General features: G+C 72.5%; 2 protein-coding genes across 2 annotated transcripts; one reads left to right on the forward strand and one right to left on the reverse strand.

The window, feature by feature from the left end:
- The first annotated feature begins 6,123 nt into the window (after positions 1-6,123).
- OPLAH (5-oxoprolinase, ATP-hydrolysing) lies at positions 6,124-13,646 on the forward strand. Its single transcript, XM_084229132.1, has 26 exons — positions 6,124-6,309; positions 6,389-6,580; positions 6,957-7,056; positions 7,129-7,252; positions 7,333-7,528; positions 7,606-7,771; positions 7,846-7,984; positions 8,071-8,138; positions 8,259-8,524; positions 8,611-8,723; positions 8,803-8,973; positions 9,058-9,195; positions 9,273-9,411; positions 9,521-9,633; positions 9,817-9,968; positions 10,337-10,497; positions 10,570-10,671; positions 10,737-10,911; positions 11,657-11,841; positions 11,923-12,069; positions 12,247-12,381; positions 12,501-12,650; positions 12,755-12,912; positions 12,996-13,156; positions 13,233-13,330; positions 13,436-13,646. The coding sequence occupies exons 1-26, from the start codon at positions 6,139-6,141 to the stop codon at positions 13,580-13,582; spliced, it is 3,867 nt and encodes a 1,288-aa protein (XP_084085258.1). The 5' UTR covers positions 6,124-6,138; the 3' UTR covers positions 13,583-13,646.
- An 8-nt stretch (positions 13,647-13,654) lies between these two features.
- Positions 13,655-15,708, reverse strand: LOC311168271 (sphingomyelin phosphodiesterase 5-like; the record flags this gene model as incomplete). Its single annotated transcript, XM_084229641.1, has 7 exons — positions 13,655-13,747; positions 13,810-13,945; positions 14,010-14,073; positions 14,161-14,250; positions 14,321-14,461; positions 14,751-14,823; positions 14,914-15,708. The coding sequence occupies 7 exons, from the start codon at positions 15,706-15,708 to the stop codon at positions 13,655-13,657; spliced, it is 1,392 nt and encodes a 463-aa protein (XP_084085767.1).
- Between the last annotated feature and the right edge of the window lie 691 nt (positions 15,709-16,399).

Here is a 16,399-nt window from a genome sequence, read left to right on the forward strand (position 1 = left end):
AGGAGCTGCGGGCTGGGTGCCACCTCCCCTGCAGAGGACGGCGCTGCCCCTGCAGGCGTCTGCTCGGGCCCTGCAGCAGTGCAGGCGTGGGGGCTGCTCCAGGCTCAGCTCCCACCGGGATCCCCGCCTCTACCTGTGGGTGCCGCTGCCCGCCAGCTTCACCGCGCCAGGAGGCGACTGTCCCCAGAGCCCAAAATGAATGTCCCCCCAACTCAACATCGGCCCCCACAGCCCCTCCGGCTCCACGGACGCCGGTTACAGCGGGAACAGGCAGCCGCACTCGTGTGGGATGAAACCATCTCTTCGCAAATTGACAGGCCATGTGGCATGTGGATATGGGGGGCCCCTGGAAGGGGCTGGTCCATGAGGGACTGGGCTGAGCCCCCACACTGGATCTGCCCACATCCCAGGCCTCTGCGGGCAGCACGGCCCCTGAGCCCACAGCCTGCGGGGAGCTGCTACGGCCAGCGCATGGGGCCTGGGGGCCGGGGCTCTGCAGGCCCCTGGTGTGAAGCTCTGCAGCGGCCACGTGGTGGGGGTGAGCCCGGGTGGGGGTGCTGCCTGGGCGGGGGGCCCGCATCTCCCTGGCACGCAGCCGCCTGCACAGGCCGCTGCCCCAGCCCAGGATGCTGGGGCCGCCGGGCATGCAGCAAGCTGACGTTGCCGCTGTGGTTGAAACCTGCTTGCTGTGAAAATTTCTCTCAAAGATCCCTCTCTGATGGGACAGAGAACCCGACCAGGCCCTGATCCAGGCTGCAGCCAGCAGGGCCCTTCACAGAGGGCACAGGCTGAGGCTGCCGCCGCCCCACCTTGGCCTCAGCACGCGGCTGGTGACAGCTGTCAGCCAGCCAGGCCCGAGGCACCAAGTGGGGGCAGGAGGGGTGATCGATGCAGGCGGAAGATGGGCGTCACGTGGACACCCACGGGCCACTGTGGCCGCCACGCCTCTCCCCAGGCACGGCTGCCTGCTGCCCGCCAATCTACTTTGCTTTTCTCATAAAATGGGTCAGCTGCTGGCCCCTGCCGTCACTGCTTGAAACTAGATTCTGAAAGGCTATGCAGAATAAGGCGCTTTTGGGGTCCTGACCTGAGTGTGCCGCCCTGCTGTCCGCCTCCAAGTACGGGGGAGGGGTCAGGAGTCTCCTGAGGCCTCGCCCTTGGCCAGCCCTCCTGATGCAGGCTGCGGGGGAGGTCAGGGAGGACACCGGGCTCGTGGCCCGGGGGGACCTGCACACACAGCTCGTGGTCTGTCTGCCTGAGGGAATGTTCCAGCCCCAGGATGCATCTGGAGGAGCGGGGCGGGCCGTCTACAGACCAGCCTCAGCTCCTAGAACGGAGGGCAGTGAGCGCAGGGCTGGCCATCACAGGCCCTGGCAGCAGGGAAGGCCAGCTGACCGCTGAGCTGTCCTTGTTCAACTCCCTGTGGAGAGCCAGCTGGACAGGCCTCCGGGCCAGTCTTAGCCCTATCATCGCAGTGGCCTGAGTCCGATCCCCGGCCAGGGAACTGACCCGCACGGCGCAGCAGACCTCTCCCGTCTCTCCGCCGCTCCCCTCAGCGGCGGGTTTCAATCAGCCTGCCTGTTCTGCTCCCCGCTCTGTCTCTGGGGAGTCCTCTCACCCCCCGCACCTCTGCCCTGCAGCCAGCCCTCGTGTGCATAAGTCAGTCAATCTTCACCAAAAAAGAGAAACGTTCTACCCCGACCCACAGAGTCACGCTCATCTCCCAGCTGTGGGAGCCGTCCCGATGGCCGCTCCCCTGTTAGGGCTGAGTGTGGCCGCCCCACTTCTGGAGGGCAGTGCCCTGGCCCCCAGCTCCCACAGGGAAGAGCCAGCAGAGGCCCAGCAGAGGTTACCTCCGCGTGGAAGCCGCGGGAAGGCTCAGGCGCACGGGCGGGGCCGGGAGGGGCCGGGGAAGCGAGGCTGGGAGAGGACCCACAGTCGGGCCTGCCCCGCTGCCCCTCGGAGGGCAGAAGAGCGTCCTGCAAATAGACTCTCGGTGGACCCAGTGGCCGCTGGGGTGCTCCCCTCCCCAGGAAGCTGCCCTCCTCTGGCCGGCCCTGCTTGAGGGGCCTCTCCCTGCCTCCCCATCCTGGTGGTGCCTCCCCTGCCACCCACCGCCTGGCACTACCGGGCCCATCTCTTGTCCCCGCCCTACTCACGCCCCCCCCCTCCACGCCAGGGGCTCTGACCCACGCGCGCCCGTGTCCAGCCCCTCTCTCGGGACCCCTTGGACACCACCCTGCCTCTCCTGGCTCTGGCCACCAGCCCCCCACCCCCGCCCCGCTGTGGGGGCACTGCCCTGGCGGCTGGCCAGCAGATGGACTGTCGGGGCTCGGCCCCCTTGCGCCGCACCCTGTCTCGGGCTGGGCTGAAGCCCCATCCTCCCGGGAGTTCCTACAGGGGCTCCGGGCCCGGGCCCCCAGGCTCCCCTCCGGCCTTGGGGACTAGAAGCCGGGGGGCGGAATTGCCGGGCCCGGCTCTGAAGGCCTGGAATACGGCGAGGCGGGCGGGGCGGTGCTGACCTCACAGTGGCGGCCGCTGTGCCTAAGCAGGAGCCGGCCGCTGCCGCCCCGCCCGCCGGGCATGTCCCCCCTCAGCAGCTACGAGGGGCTGCGGCAGGAGATCCAGCGGCTGGCGCAGGAGAACGAGGAGCTGCGCCGGCTGGTGCGGCTCATCCAGGAGAACCAGGAGCTGAAACTGGTGCTCAGGAGCCGTGGCGGCAGCCTGGGCTTCTGCGGCTCCGGGCTCCTGGCCGAGGTGGCCGCCAGCCCCCGACTGCCCCGGCGCAGGTCCATCAAGCTCAAGGATGCAGACACAGGTGAGGGCGCAGAAGCCCCAGCTCGCCCCTCCCACAGGCCGGACAGTCCCGCCGCAGGGCCGGCAGGGGCTGGGGGCGCTGGACGGGCAGGGCTCCAGGAGGCGCAGCCGGGAGAGGGTGGCATCTGTGAGGACACGGCATGGGGCAGAGCTGACCGACGCGGGAGCCGCAGGCTAGCGCTCCCTGGCCAGGGGGCATCTGTGCAAAGATGCTGAGGTGGAGCGGGCCGAGTGTGCAGGGCCTGTGCGGTTAAGATGGAGGGTGGGGGCACGGCGGTGGGTGAGGGCCTGCGGGAGAGGCCGGGGACAGGTCCTGACCCCTGACCTCCGCCCTTGGGGCCCCTGACTCCAGGCCCGCATGCTCCATCCGAGCTGGTGGTCACAGCAGGACTCCCGGAAGCAGGGGACCGGGCAGCCTGGGCCGTGCAGAGCCCTGGGTGGAGTGTGGAGGAGGGGCCTGCGTGCCCGGAGGGGGCGAGGGGAGCTGCCTGGCACCCTGCGGGTGTGGCTGAGGTCCAAGGTCAGAGGCCAGGGCCACGCCCTCTCCGGACCTGTCCCCCTGCCGGGCCCTCACGTGGGGTGCTAAGCCTCATGGCGCTTATCTGGCCTTCTTGAGGCCCCTCAGGGCTTAAGCAGGCCCCTCTCCAGGGGCCATCGCCGTGGGGCTAGGCTCTCACACAGGGAGCCGGGGCTCCCTCCCCAGTGGGGAGGGGCATCACTGGGGACACCCGGGGCTCCAAGACCTGGGGAAGGAGGCCGGAGGGGCGGGGGCCCCCGGAGCACCCAGGGAGGGGCCCGGGGTGCGAGGCAGCCGGGTGCTGGGTTAGGTGGTGGCGGCCGTGGTCACCGCCTGCCGTGGGAAGCCTGGGGGGCAGCCTTGGGGGCCGGGATGCGGGAGCCAGCTGAGGGAGGGGCAGGTGGCAGGAGGGTGCGCGGGCGGTGTGGGTGGCTCTGGCCCATCCTCAGCCGAATGAGTTCAGGGAGCCGGGCTGGCGGGAGCAGCGCCGGGGCGTCAGCAGGAGCGTGGGGAGGGGTGCAGGGTGACGGGGGTTTTGCTCAGAGCAGTGGGGTCTGCACTGCCGCGGACCAGCCCAGCGGCGGCGGGAGATTGAGACAATCTCAGGGGTTGAGTGAGAACGAGCAGAAGGTGGTCGAAGGAATTAGGGCGAGGGACGAAAGAAACGACACACAGACACACTCAAGGGAGAGTGAAAATCTGAGTGCGCTTTATTGGAATCAGCCTTCTCTTTTTATACATTTCCAGAGTCATTACCTCAATATGTTTTTCACAGTATGTGGTTAATCATACGTCAGATTTATCGTAAATGCAGTGGAACATGAATAACATATTGTCTATTATTTATCAAGGAATCAAGAACTCATCGTAACACCCCCAGGGGAGGCCTTCTTTAACATTATGATTTCTTACTATGATTATACATTTTTGTCATATCTTTAACATCATATTTTTATTCTTTCTAGTACTATTTATTATTCCTATAGTTCTACTTGGTTACACACATGCGAGAAGTCATAGAACCAGTTTCTCTCACCACAGTTGAATTTCTTCAGCACAAGCCCTAGACTATTCATGATTAACACCATGCCTTGGTTGTGTCTCAACATTTCCCAGACTTGTTTTCCATCAGCTATTTTCCAGAGGTAAAAGGTGGGAACCATTAACATCCCCTTGGGGACTGCGCCTGTCTTAGGTCGTCAGAAATCTTTTCTGATCTTACCCGTCATTGACTGTCCAGTCCAGCACACAGGGGAAGAGGGACTTATGTACTTTCATAGTACAGCTACTCTTATATTAACGATAAATTGTGGCAATGGTAACTTTGCTCTCTGGGGGAGCAGGAGCCGCCACACTGCACCTTGCTGAGGAGATGCAGGTCTGGCCGGAGGCGGTTGGGGGCCATGGGCAGGTCACGCGGGCAGTCATCGAGGGGTGGGGCGTGGGTCTGGCCGAGGGCTGCCCCGGGTGCCGGGCAGCGCCAAAGGTCCCGAGCCTGGCAAGCCCCTGAGTCAGCGGGGTCTCGCGCCTGCCTTCCCCAGACCTGGCCTGGGGCCAGGCATGGGGCCCAGCTCTTCGTAACCACTCAGTCCCCCGACCCCGGGGAGGCTGCAGGGCCCATTTGTAGGTGGGGAGTCCTGGGGACCAAGCAGGCTGCGAGGACCAGCAAGCCTCAGGGGGCAGGGCTGCAGCCTGGGAGGGTGCTGGCGGTGCCCAGCCGTCCCTCCTGGCACATTGGGGGCTGCCCCCTGCACCTGCTGCCCACCTCCTTCTCCCACTACGCCCCCAGCAGTCCCCGCCCCGGCGAGGCTTTGTAAGGAGGGCCGCCCTCCTCACGGCTGGAGTCCACCCCAGGCCTGGGCCCAGCCCCTCCAAGCCCCCACCTTGGGGCTGGGTTCTGGGGGCCGCAGGCTCGCAGGGTCAGGAAGCGCAGAGGGGCTTCTGCAGGACCCCTTCGCGCCGCGGGCTCCGCCCTCGCCCCACCCCCTGGCCGGTCCGGGCCAGTCCGCGCTCGTCGGGCTGGATTCCTGGGGCCGCGCTCCCTGGCCGGGGAGGCCGGGACTGACGCCAGCCGGGCGGCCGCGCGGGGACCGGTCCAGCGGGGGGCGGGTCCCGCTTCCGCCGGGCCGCAGGCCCCTCCCCGGGCTGGGGGCGGGCGCAGGAGCGCGGAGAGGCGGCGAGGCCGACGGACCGACGGACCGACCGCGCGACCGGAGCGGCCAGGTGGGCCCTGCCCGGCTGCCCTCCCCGCCCCTCTCGGCGGCCACTGCCCGCCGCGCGCGCCTCCCGCCGCCCGGCCGTCCCGTCCACGGCGCGGGCTCCGCCCTGGCCCGGCGTCCCGCGGCCGGTCCCAAGGTCGAGCGGTCTGGCCTCCGGGCGGTGGGAGCGGGGCTCGCTCGCCGGCCCGGCCCCGCGCCCGCCCGCGCCCGAAGAACCCAGGCCCCTGGCCGGAGGCTCCTCGCGGGCCTCCTCCGCCCCTCCCGGCCCGGGTCTGTGCGCCCCGCCCCGGCGCGGGAGCCGGGCACCCCGGGCACTGGGCACCCACCACCCGCCCCCCGAGCTGGGCCCCGGCAGCCTGGCTGTCCAGGCCCCTGGACGCGCTGCGCCCCGCCCCTCCCCTCCCCCTCCCCTCCCCTCTCCCCTCCCCCTCCCCTCCCCTCCCCTCCCCCTCCCCTCCTCTCCCCTCCCCCCTCCCCCCTCCCCTCCCGAGGGCTCTGCCACGGCTGGGCCCTCGCTGACCCCCCTGTCTAGTTCTCCCAGGACTCCCCGCCGAGGACTCCCTGCTGGACTCCGGCCGGACCATCATGGGCAGCCCGGAAGAACGCTTCCACTTTGCCATCGACCGCGGAGGCACCTTCACTGACGTCTTTGCCCAGTGCCCGGGGGGACACGTGCGGGTCCTGAAGCTGCTCTCGGAGGACCCAGCCAACTACGCGGACGCGCCCACCGAGGGCATCCGCCGCATCCTGGAGCAGGCGCGGGCAGAGCGGAGCGGGCGGGGGGAGGGTCGGGTCGGGTCTGGTGGGAGGCCTGATGGAGCCTCCCTGGTTGCAGGAGGGGGGCGTGCCGCTGCCCAGGGACCAGCCCCTGGACACCAGCCGCATCGCCAGCATCCGCATGGGCACCACCGTGGCCACCAACGCACTGCTGGAGCGGCGGGGGGAGCGGGTGGCCTTGCTGGTGACACGCGGCTTCCGGGACCTGCTGCACGTGGGCACCCAGGCCCGCGAGGACCTCTTTGACCTGGTGAGCTGCCCCGTGGAGCGTTTCCCTGGGCCCTCGGGAGGGCGGGTGCAGGCCCCTGGGCCCAGCTGATTGGCAGAGGCGTTTGCGGCACCAGGGCTGGACCCTGCACCCCCACCCTCAGTGCTTGCGCATGGCCTGTCCCAGTGGTCACCAGGCCCCGCCCTGGGCCCTCCTGTAGGGTCTCCTGACCTGTTCAGGCTCGCCCTGGCGGGGCTGGCCACAGGCGGACACCTGGGAGTACAGAGCGGCCACTTGGTGAGCCTTGCTGGGCTGTCCGTCTGACTGTGTCCCCTGGGCCTGCCACACGCACCTTGCCTGCACGGCCGTGGCCGCATGCAGGACCCAGTGGCGGCCCCTGAGCCCTGCTTGCCCCCAGGCTGTGCCCATGCCTGAAGTGCTGTACGAGGAGGTCCTGGAGGTGGAGGAGCGCGTGGTGCTGCACCGCGGGGAGCCGGGCGCCGGCCCGCCGGTCAAAGGTGCGCGTCAGGCCTTGGGCTGGGGCAGTTGGCCCTGACGGCCTTTGACCAGCGCCACGGGCTTCCTGGCAGGCCGCACCGGGGACCTGCTGGAGGTGCAGCAGCCCGTGGACCTGGGGCTCCTGCGAGGGAAGCTGGAGGGGCTCCTGGCCCGCGGCATCCGCAGCCTGGCCGTGGTGCTCATGCACTCCTACACGTGAGCTGGGGTGTGTGGCCGGGCGGGCGGGCGGGGTGCCAGGCGGGCCACAGGCCCCTGCCAGCGGGTTGTCCTCGCAGGTGGGCCCAGCACGAGCAGCAGGTGGGCGCGCTGGCCCAGGAGCTGGGCTTCACACACGTGTCGCTGTCCTCGGAGGCCATGCCCATGGTGCGCATCGTCCCGCGCGGACACACGGCCTGCGCCGACGCCTACCTGACGCCCACCATCCAGCGCTACGTGCAGGGCTTCCGCCGGGGCTTCCAGGGCCAGCTCCAGGTGAGGCCCGCCCCACCCCGCCAGCCCCAACGCCCTGCGCCCCCCCGCCCCCTCCCACACCCCGCCTCCGCCCGCAGGACGTGCAGATCCTGTTCATGCGCTCGGATGGCGGCCTGGCGCCCATGGACTCCTTCAGCGGCTCCCGCGCTGTGCTCTCTGGCCCTGCGGGCGGCGTGGTGGGCTACTCAGCCACCACCTACCGAGCGGAGGGCGGGCAGCCGGTCATCGGCTTTGACATGGGAGGTATGAGGGCCGAGGGTGGAGGGTGGGGCCTGGGAGGCCGGCCCTGCCCGAGCGCCGGCTCTTTACCCGCGCAGGCACGTCCACCGACGTGAGCCGCTACGCGGGGGAGTTTGAGCACGTCTTCGAGGCCAGCACAGCCGGCATCACCCTCCAGGCGCCCCAGCTGGACATTAACACTGTGGCCGCCGGTGGGGGCTCTCGCTTGTTCTTCAGGTCAGCCCCCCACCCCCATCCCTGGGGCCGGCCGCCCGTGCTGCCTCTTGCCCTGCTCGTCAGCCTTGTCTTCCCTGTTTGCCCAGGTCGGGCCTCTTCGTGGTGGGGCCCGAGTCTGCAGGAGCCCACCCCGGCCCCGCCTGCTACCGCAAAGGTGAGTGCGGGTATCCGCCCCTGGCCTCTGCCCTGCGCAGGCCCCCACCTCCTGCCCCCCACTGCCCTCGCCTAGCCTTGCCTCAGGCCCACACCTTGCCCACACCTTGCCCCCTGCCAGGGGGCCCAGTGACCGTGACAGATGCTAATCTGGTCCTGGGCCGCCTGCTGCCTGCCTCGTTCCCCTGCATCTTTGGACCGGGAGAGGACCAGCCGCTGTCCCCCGAGGCCTCGCGACAGGCCCTGGAGGCTGTGGCCACCGAGGTCAACGGCTTTCTGACCAATGGGCCTTGCCCGGCCTCCCCGCTGAGCCTGGAGGAGGTGGCCATGGGGTTCGTGCGGGTGGCCAACGAGGCCATGTGCCGGCCCATCCGTGCCCTCACACAGGTGTGCGGCCCTCCCCGTCAGCAACCCGGGCAGGGGGGGGGGGCACAACAGCGTGGGGCACCCCGCTGACCCCGCCTCCTCCCTAGGCCCGAGGCCACGACCCCTCAGCCCACGTGCTGGCGTGCTTCGGGGGAGCCGGCGGGCAGCACGCCTGTGCCATCGCCCGTGCCCTGGGCATGGACACGGTGCACATCCACAGGTGTGCCAGCTCCTGCGGGCGGGCAGGGACGGGGGGCAGCCCAGGAGGCGCCCCTCACCACTGCGGCCCCCTCCCTCAGGCACAGCGGGCTGCTGTCGGCGTTGGGGCTGGCCCTGGCCGACGTGGTGCATGAGGCGCAGGAGCCCTGCGCGCTGGCCTACGTGCCCGAGACCTTCGTGCAGCTGGACCAGAGGCTGGGCCGCCTGGAGGAGCAGTGTGTGCACGCCCTGCGGGCCCAGGGCTTCCCCAGGTGGGCGCCCAGCCGACCTCTGGGCTGGGGGCGGGGCGGGCGACGGGCCCCGGAGGCCCTTGCTGAGCGCCTGCACGGTCACAGGTCCCAAATCCGCACCGAGAGCTTCCTGCACCTGCGCTACCAGGGCACGGACTGCGCCCTGATGGTGTCCGCCCACCAGCACCCGGCCACTGCCTGCTCGCCCCGTGCCGGTGACTTCGGGGCTGCCTTCACGGAGAGGTGTGCGCGCGCCCGGGGCCTGCAGGGTGGCGCTGGCCCGGCCGCCCGCCCTGACGACCTCGGGCCTGAGACTGCAGGTACATGAGGGAGTTTGGCTTCGTCATCCCGGAGCGGCCGGTGGTGGTGGACGACGTGCGGGTGCGGGGCATCGGCCACAGTGGTCTGCGCCTGGAGGACGCCCGCAAAGCTCAGACCGGACCTCCCCGGGTGGACAAGGTGCGCAGCCCTGCTTGTGCTCGCCCCGCACCCCTGGTTCCCGGGGCGGGTGTGGATGGGCAAGCCCCAGGGGTGGGGGCTGACCTGGGGCCACGCTTGTTCTCCACAGGTGACCCAGTGCTACTTTGAGGGGGGATACCAGGAGACCCCCGTGTACCTGCTGGGGGAGCTGGGGTGCGGACACAGGCTCCAGGGCCCTTGCTTCATCATCGACAGCAACAGGTGGGTGAGGCCCGGCCGGCGGGGCCTGGGGCGAGGCTGGGGCACCGCGGGGGTGTCCCCGGGGGTCCCTGGCTCAAGGCAGCCGGTGGTCCCGCGTGGCTGGGGTGTCTGTGGCAGGGGAGGTAGGGTCCGGTGGAGGGGCGTCTGGCCTGTAGCTCTAGCTCCCGTGCACCCCGCCTCCAGCACCATCCTAGTGGAGCCTGGCTGCCAGGCGGAGGTGACCGACACGGGAGACATCCGCATCTCCGTCGGGGCCGAGGCCCCCAACATGGTGGGCGCCCAGCTTGACCCCATCCACCTGTCCATCTTCTCGCACCGCTTCATGAGCATCGCCGGTGAGCCCGCCCGTGCTTTGGAGCCTGTGCGGCTCTGCCCTCTGCGCCGAGGGGGAGGGCGGCGTGGGGCCGAGCACCCCAGCCCCCAGCCCGTGCCAGCGCCTCCCCGCACCGTGGCGCTGCCGCCTGGGGTCTCCATCCCTGTGGACGGGAGACGGGCCCGCACCTGTGCAGGTCAGGCCGGGGGCCCTCGGGCTGGGGCCGCAACACCAGGGCTCCTGTGCAGGGGGCGGGGCCGACGGGCGCCAGGTCCTCACAGGGGCCCAGGCCGGGCGGGCCGAGTCGGGCCTCACTGTTCAGGTCCCGGCCGGGATGGGGGCTGCTTCTCGGGCTACGGGGGCACGGCCCCGGTCACTCTGTGCCCCCAGAGCAGATGGGCCGCATCCTGCAGCGCACGGCCATCTCCACCAATATCAAGGAGCGCCTGGACTTCTCCTGCGCCCTCTTTGGGCCCGACGGGGGGCTGGTCTCCAACGCCCCACACATCCCCGTGCACCTGGGTGCCATGCAGGAGACCGTGCAGTTCCAGGTGCGCCGCCCGCTGGCCCCCGCCCGCGGCCCCCGGCCCCCTCCCCGTGCCTCACCTGCCTCCCCGTTTCAGATCCAGCACCTGGGCGCTGACCTCCGCCCCGGCGACGTGCTGCTCAGCAACCACCCCAGTGCCGGGGGCAGCCACCTGCCCGACCTGACCGTCATCACACCGGTGAGGCCCGCGCCCTGGCTGCCGGGCGGGGGCGGCCGGCGCAGCTGACCGCGCTCTCCCCCCAGGTGTTCTGGCCTGGGCAGTCGCGGCCCGTGTTCTACGTGGCCAGTCGTGGGCACCACGCGGACATCGGGGGCATCACGCCGGGCTCCATGCCCCCCCACTCCACCATGCTGCAGCAGGAGGGCGCTGTCTTCCTGTCCTTCAAGCTTGTCCAGGGGGGCGTCTTCCAGGAGGAGGGTGAGGGGCCTGGGCGCGCGGGCAGTGAGTCTGGGCTGCGGAGCGTGGTGGCTCCGGCCCCGGGCGGCAGCGAGCAGCAGCAGGGAAGGGGCCGGGGGGATGGGGCCGGGGGCAGTGGAAGCCACACCTGCTCTGGGGGCGGCTAAGATGGGGGTGGGGTAACAACCCCAGGCTGCTCTGGGTGCAGGACACAAAGGGGGTGCCCTAGGCCTGGCCGCTCCGCATGTCAGCGTCGGGGGCAGGGGCCTGGGTGGCCAGGGAGCGTCAGGCTGGGGGGGGGGGCGTCCCCAAGCACGAGTGGTCAGGGCCTGGCCGTGGGCTGCTCGGGGCGGGCGCCGGAGATGCTTTCTCACAGTCAGAGCCGTGAGGCCAGGGCAGCAAGGTGGGGCCGGGGCAGCAGCCTTTCTCTGGGGCGAGGAAGGGGCGCCCAGAAACAGCGGGGGAGTGGCGCCAGGGGCTGGGAGATGGGGTTTCTGAGGGAGGACTGCCCCCATCTCCTGGGCACTGCCAGCTCCTATGGCTGTGGGCAGAGCTGCCTGCCCCGGCCTTGGGGCCCTTTGGAGCTGGGAGAAGATCCAGCAGCAGGTGGGGCTGGGGTTTTGGGGGCACCGAAGGAGTCAGCAGAGTTTAGGGGAGCCAGTGAAGGGCCATGGGGGCCGGCAGTGTCCAGGGCAGCTGCGGCTGCTGACAGCGAGAGCCCGGGTGGCCTGGGGCTGGGGGGACTCATGGTGATGCCCCCCACCAGCGGTGACAGAGGCCCTGCGGGCGCCTGGCAAGATCCCTGGCTGCAGCGGGACCCGGAACCTGCATGACAACCTGTCCGACCTGCGGGCCCAGGTGGCGGCCAACCAGAAGGGCATCCAGCTGGTGGGGGAGCTCATCGGGCAGTACGGCCTGGACGTGGTGCAGGCCTACATGGGGCACATTCAGGTGGGCCCTGGCGGGGCTGGGCAGGGAGCGGGAGGGGCCCAGCCTGCTGGGGAGGGTGGGGCTGAAGGTGTTCTTGGTTAGGCGAACGCCGAGCTGGCCGTTCGGGACATGCTGCGCGCCTTCGGTAGCTCCCGGCAGGCCCGGGGCCTGCCCCTCGAGGTGTCTGCCGAGGACCACATGGACGACGGCTCCCCGATCCGGCTCCGCGTGCACATCAACCTGAGTCAGGTCAGGCTGCGGGGCGGGTCCTGGGCATGAGGCAGCGCGGCCTGGGCGCAGGGGTGGGGGGCGCGGCCCGGGGGCGGGGCGGGGCGGGGGTGGCCTGGGCGCGGGGGCGGGGCGGCCGGGGCTTGGGGCTGGGGGCGCGGCCGGGGCTGCTGACGGCCTGCCCCCTCCCCGCGGCAGGGCAGCGCGGTGTTCGACTTCAGCGGCACCGGGGCCGAGGTGTTTGGCAACCTCAACGCCCCGCGGGCCATCACGCTGTCCGCCCTCATCTACTGCCTGCGCTGCCTCGTGGGCCGCGACATCCCGCTCAACCAGGTGCGCCTGGGCAGGGGTCGACCCCGAGTGACTTAGGGGGGCCAGGTCAGCCGACAGCCCGAGCGACCCTGGGGTGCTGGTGGGGCCGCTGATCCCCCGACTGCGCTGCGCCCCCACAGGGCTGCCTGGCGCCGGTGCGCGTGGTCATCCCCAAAGGCTCCATCCTCGACCCGTCCCCCGAGGCGGCCGTGGTGGGCGGCAACGTGCTCACGTCGCAGCGCGTGGTGGACGTGATCCTGGGGGCCTTCGGGGCCTGCGCCGCCTCCCAGGTGTGCGCGCGGGGCGGGCGGGCGGGCGCGCCTGGGGTGGGGGGCGGGCTGGGGCGCGGGGCGGGGGGCCCCCGGCCGGACGCAGCCCCCCTCGCCCCTGCCAGGGCTGCATGAACAACGTGACCCTGGGCAACGACCACATGGGCTACTACGAGACGGTGGCGGGCGGCGCGGGCGCGGGCCCCGGCTGGCACGGGCGCAGCGGGGTGCACAGCCACATGACCAACACGCGCATCACCGACCCCGAGATCTTGGAGAGCCGGTGCGCGGGCGCGGGGCGGCGGGGCGCGGGCCGGGGCGGGGGGCCGGGCCGGGGCGGGGGCGCTGAGCCCCGGGCCTCCGCAGGTACCCGGTCATCCTGCGCCGCTTCGAGCTGAGGCCCGGCTCGGGGGGCCGCGGCCGCTTCCGCGGCGGCGACGGCGTGGTCCGCGAGCTGCTGTTCCGCGAGGAGGCGCTGCTGTCCGTGCTGACCGAGCGCCGCGCCTTCCGGCCCTACGGCCTCCACGGTGAGCGCGCGCCCCTCCCCCGGGGCCGGCGCCCCTCCGCGCCCCGCGCGCCCGCCTGTCACCCCGTCTTCCGCAGGGGGCGAGCCGGGCGCCAGGGGCCTCAACCTGCTGGTCCGCAAGGACGGCCGCACCGTGAACCTGGGCGCGAAGACGTCGGTGCCCGTGTTCCCCGGGGTGAGCGTCGCGCCCGCCTGGACAGAGCTGCGCGGGGACCGGCTTTAATGGGGGGCGGGGTTGGGGGGCGGGGCGGGGCGCCCCTGACCAGCGCCCGCTCCGCAGGACGTGTTCTGCCTCCACACGCCGGGCGGCGGCGGCTACGGGGACCCGGAGGACCCCGCGCCCCCGCCGGGGTCGCCGCCGCAGCGCCCCGCCTTCCCCGCGCGCGGCAGCGTCCACGAGCACCGCCGGGCGCAGGAGGCCGTGTGAGCCGCGCAATAAAGGTCGGCGGCCGCCAGCTCGCGGGTCGTCTGTCCGGGCGCCGTCTGTCCTCGCCGCCCGTCAGGCCCGCAGCGCCACGCGCAGCCGCAGCCCGACCGCCAGGTGGTCCGTGAGCCCCGCGAGCGCCGTGCTGAAGGCCACCTGCGGCCGCTCCTGCGGGGGGGCGCGGTGAGTGCGGGCCGGCCGGGGCCCGGCCGCCGGGGCGTGGCACTTACGGGGCGCAGCGGGCCGCCGGGCTCTCCCCGGAACGCGGCGTAGTCCAGGCGCCGGCCGCGCCAGGGCCGGGGCCGCGGGGCTCCGCGGGGCGGGCCCGCCAGGTAGCGCCGGCGCCCCTCCTCGCGCTGCAGCGCCCTAAGGACGGTCGGCGTCAGGGCCGGCCCCCCCGCGGGGAGGGCGCGCGGCCGCGGGCACCCACCTGCGCAGCAGCTCCGGGGAGCAGGCCTCGGGGTGGCGCAGGCGGGAGGCGCACAGCACGGTTCCTGCGGGGAGGGGGCTCAGCGGTCGGCGGGCCGCGCCCCCGCCCCGCCCCGGCCCCCCCACCCCGCGCCCACGCCCCGCGGCGGTACCCCAAGCCCAGGGCTGCTCCTGGCGCGCGCCCAGCCGGCAGGGGTCCTGGAAGCGGCTGAAGAGCGGGTGCTGCTGCTCCTGCGCGTCACCTGCGGGGGAGCGCGCTCGGTGGGCGGGGCCAGGCCGCCCCCCGCCCCCCCCCCCGCCCCGGCCGCTCACCTGGCGAGCAGTTGTCGAAGTTGAGGTCGCCCAGGAGCACGCTGAAGGCCACGGCCTCGTCGCTCTGGCGACCTGCGGCTTCGAACTGCTCCACCCAGTCCAGCAGCAGCGTCAGCTGTTTGCAGCGCACGGGCCCGTCCTCTGCGCGGTGGGGGGCGGGGGGGGCGCGCGGGGCTTCAGCCGGGGGTGCCGTCGCACCGCGACACCCAGCCGCGCCCCTATCTCGGCGTCCGCCGGCACTCCTCGGGCCTCTCGAGCAAAGGTGGGGCGAGGACAGGCGGGCGGGGGTGGGGCCCAAAGAGGCAGCGCGGGCGGGGGTGGGGGCCGCAGAGGCAGCGCGGGCGGGGGTGGGGGCCGCAGAGGCAGCGCGGGCGGGGGTGGGGGCCGCAGAGGCAGCGCGGGCCTGCCCGGGGCTGAAGGTCGCGCTCACCGCTCGGAGCGTGCAGGTGCGTGCAGTGCAGGAAGCCCACGATGCGGCGCCCGTCCAGGAAGCCCAGCTGCACCTGCAACACCGCGCACAGCCCCGCCACCCTCGTCCACTCGTGCCGCCGGCCGGCCCTCCCTCGGCCCGGGCGCGGCCGTTGGGCGGGCACCTGCGCGGACAGCAGTCCCTTGGAGACCAGCGCGTCCTCGCGCCGCGCGTCGGGGAAGGCGTGGAAGGTGGCCCGTAGCAGCGGGTAGCGCGAGGCCAGCAGCAGCCCGCTTCCCAGCAGCTTGAGGTGCGGCCCGGGCTGCAGGCCGAAGCTGCCCACGTCGTACAGCACCGGGCCCAGGGCGGGCACCAGGCGGCGCACCAGGCGGCGGGCCGCGCGCAAGTCGAACACCTCCTGCAGACAGACGAAGTCCAGGCCCGCCGGCACCGTGGATATCAGCACCCCGCCGGGCCCCGGGGCACTGCCGCCCGGAGCGCCGGGGCGCGGGGCCTGCAGGCTGGCGAGCAGCAGGGCGCCCAGGGCCTCGGCCCGCCGCTGGCTGTGCGGCAGGTTGCTGAAGCGCGCCAGCCCGTCGGGGAGCAGGCACACGTTGGCGCTGAGGAAGCCAAAGCTGCGCGCGGGCTCGGCGGGGGCGCTCCAGGGCGCGGGGGCCGCCCAGCAGTGCGGCGGGGGCTGGTAGCAGAAGGGGCGGCGCCAGGCCTGCAGCAGCAGCCAGAGCGGCAGGCCGGGCAGGGCCAGGGGCAGGCAGGGCAGCAGCAGCAGCAGCGCCCCCGCGCCGCGCAGCCACCTCAGGCCGCAGGGGCGCGGGTAGGGCGCGCAGCAGCACAGCAGCCGGTCCAGGGCCCAGTAGGCCGGGAAGAGCAGCGCGCGGGCCAGGCCGTGGAGGCCGTGCAGCAGCGGGTGCGCGAAGGGCGAGGCCCGCAGGGCGCCAGCGGGCGGGGGCGGGGCCGGCATGGCGCCGGCACCGTCTCCACCCGGCGAGCCGACTCGGCGGGGCGTTGGCGGGAGTTGCGGGGGGGTCGCGGGGTTCGAGGCCAGGTGGCGCAACCTGCGCGGGAGCGCGCTGGGCCCCGCGACCCCGGGGCGCGCTCGGGGAGCCGCGCTCTGCTCACGGCTCCGCGCGTCCGAGGCGGCGGTTGGAGTGGAAACGGCAAGCGGAAGGGCCCCGACCCCCACAGGCCCGCCCCAGGTGCCCTGCACCCGCCCCCCCCCCCCCCCCCGCCCCAGGTGCCCTGCACCCGCCCCCCCACCCCGCCCCTCAAGTCTCGGGAGAGCCCGCTCGAAGAGAATCAGTACTGGGGCGCAGCCGCAACCAGCGCGGGGGGGGGGGGGGGGGGGTTTGGGGGCGGCGCTCGTTGCGCTCGTTGCGCTCGCGACACCCTCTTCCCTCCACGACCTGCGGAACTGCGCGCGTGGGCCCGGCACTGCAGGCTCGGCCTGAGGCTGGAGAGGCAGCCCCAACCCTCCGAGTGGCCCGGCCCGCCGGGCTCACCCCAGGGCAGGCCCGCAGAGGTGGCGACTGTGACGCTGGAGGAGTGTCCACGGCGCGGGGGGGGTGGGGGGGGGGCGCTGCGCCCCCTGCAGCTGCCCCCCCCCAGCCGGGGAGCCCGTGTGAGCGCCCAGCGCTCTGCCCCCGGCTCCTGAG

The sequence above is a fragment of the Talpa europaea genome, assembly GCF_964194135.1.
Source record: "Talpa europaea genome assembly, chromosome: 3".
In the NCBI taxonomy this organism is placed as follows: Eukaryota; Metazoa; Chordata; class Mammalia; order Eulipotyphla; family Talpidae; genus Talpa; species Talpa europaea.

Bases quoted from the DNA above. Each gene is read 5' to 3' on its own strand.
- OPLAH (XM_084229132.1), top strand. From the start codon at position 6,139: ATGGGCAGCCCGGAAGAACGCTTCCACTTTGCCATCGACCGCGGAGGC. The intron at 7,057-7,128 runs GTGCGCGTCAGG...GCTTCCTGGCAG, and splicing joins CGCCGGCCCGCCGGTCAAAG to GCCGCACCGGGGACCTGCTG. The intron at 8,139-8,258 runs GTGAGTGCGGGT...GCCCCCTGCCAG, and splicing joins CCCCGCCTGCTACCGCAAAG to GGGGCCCAGTGACCGTGACA.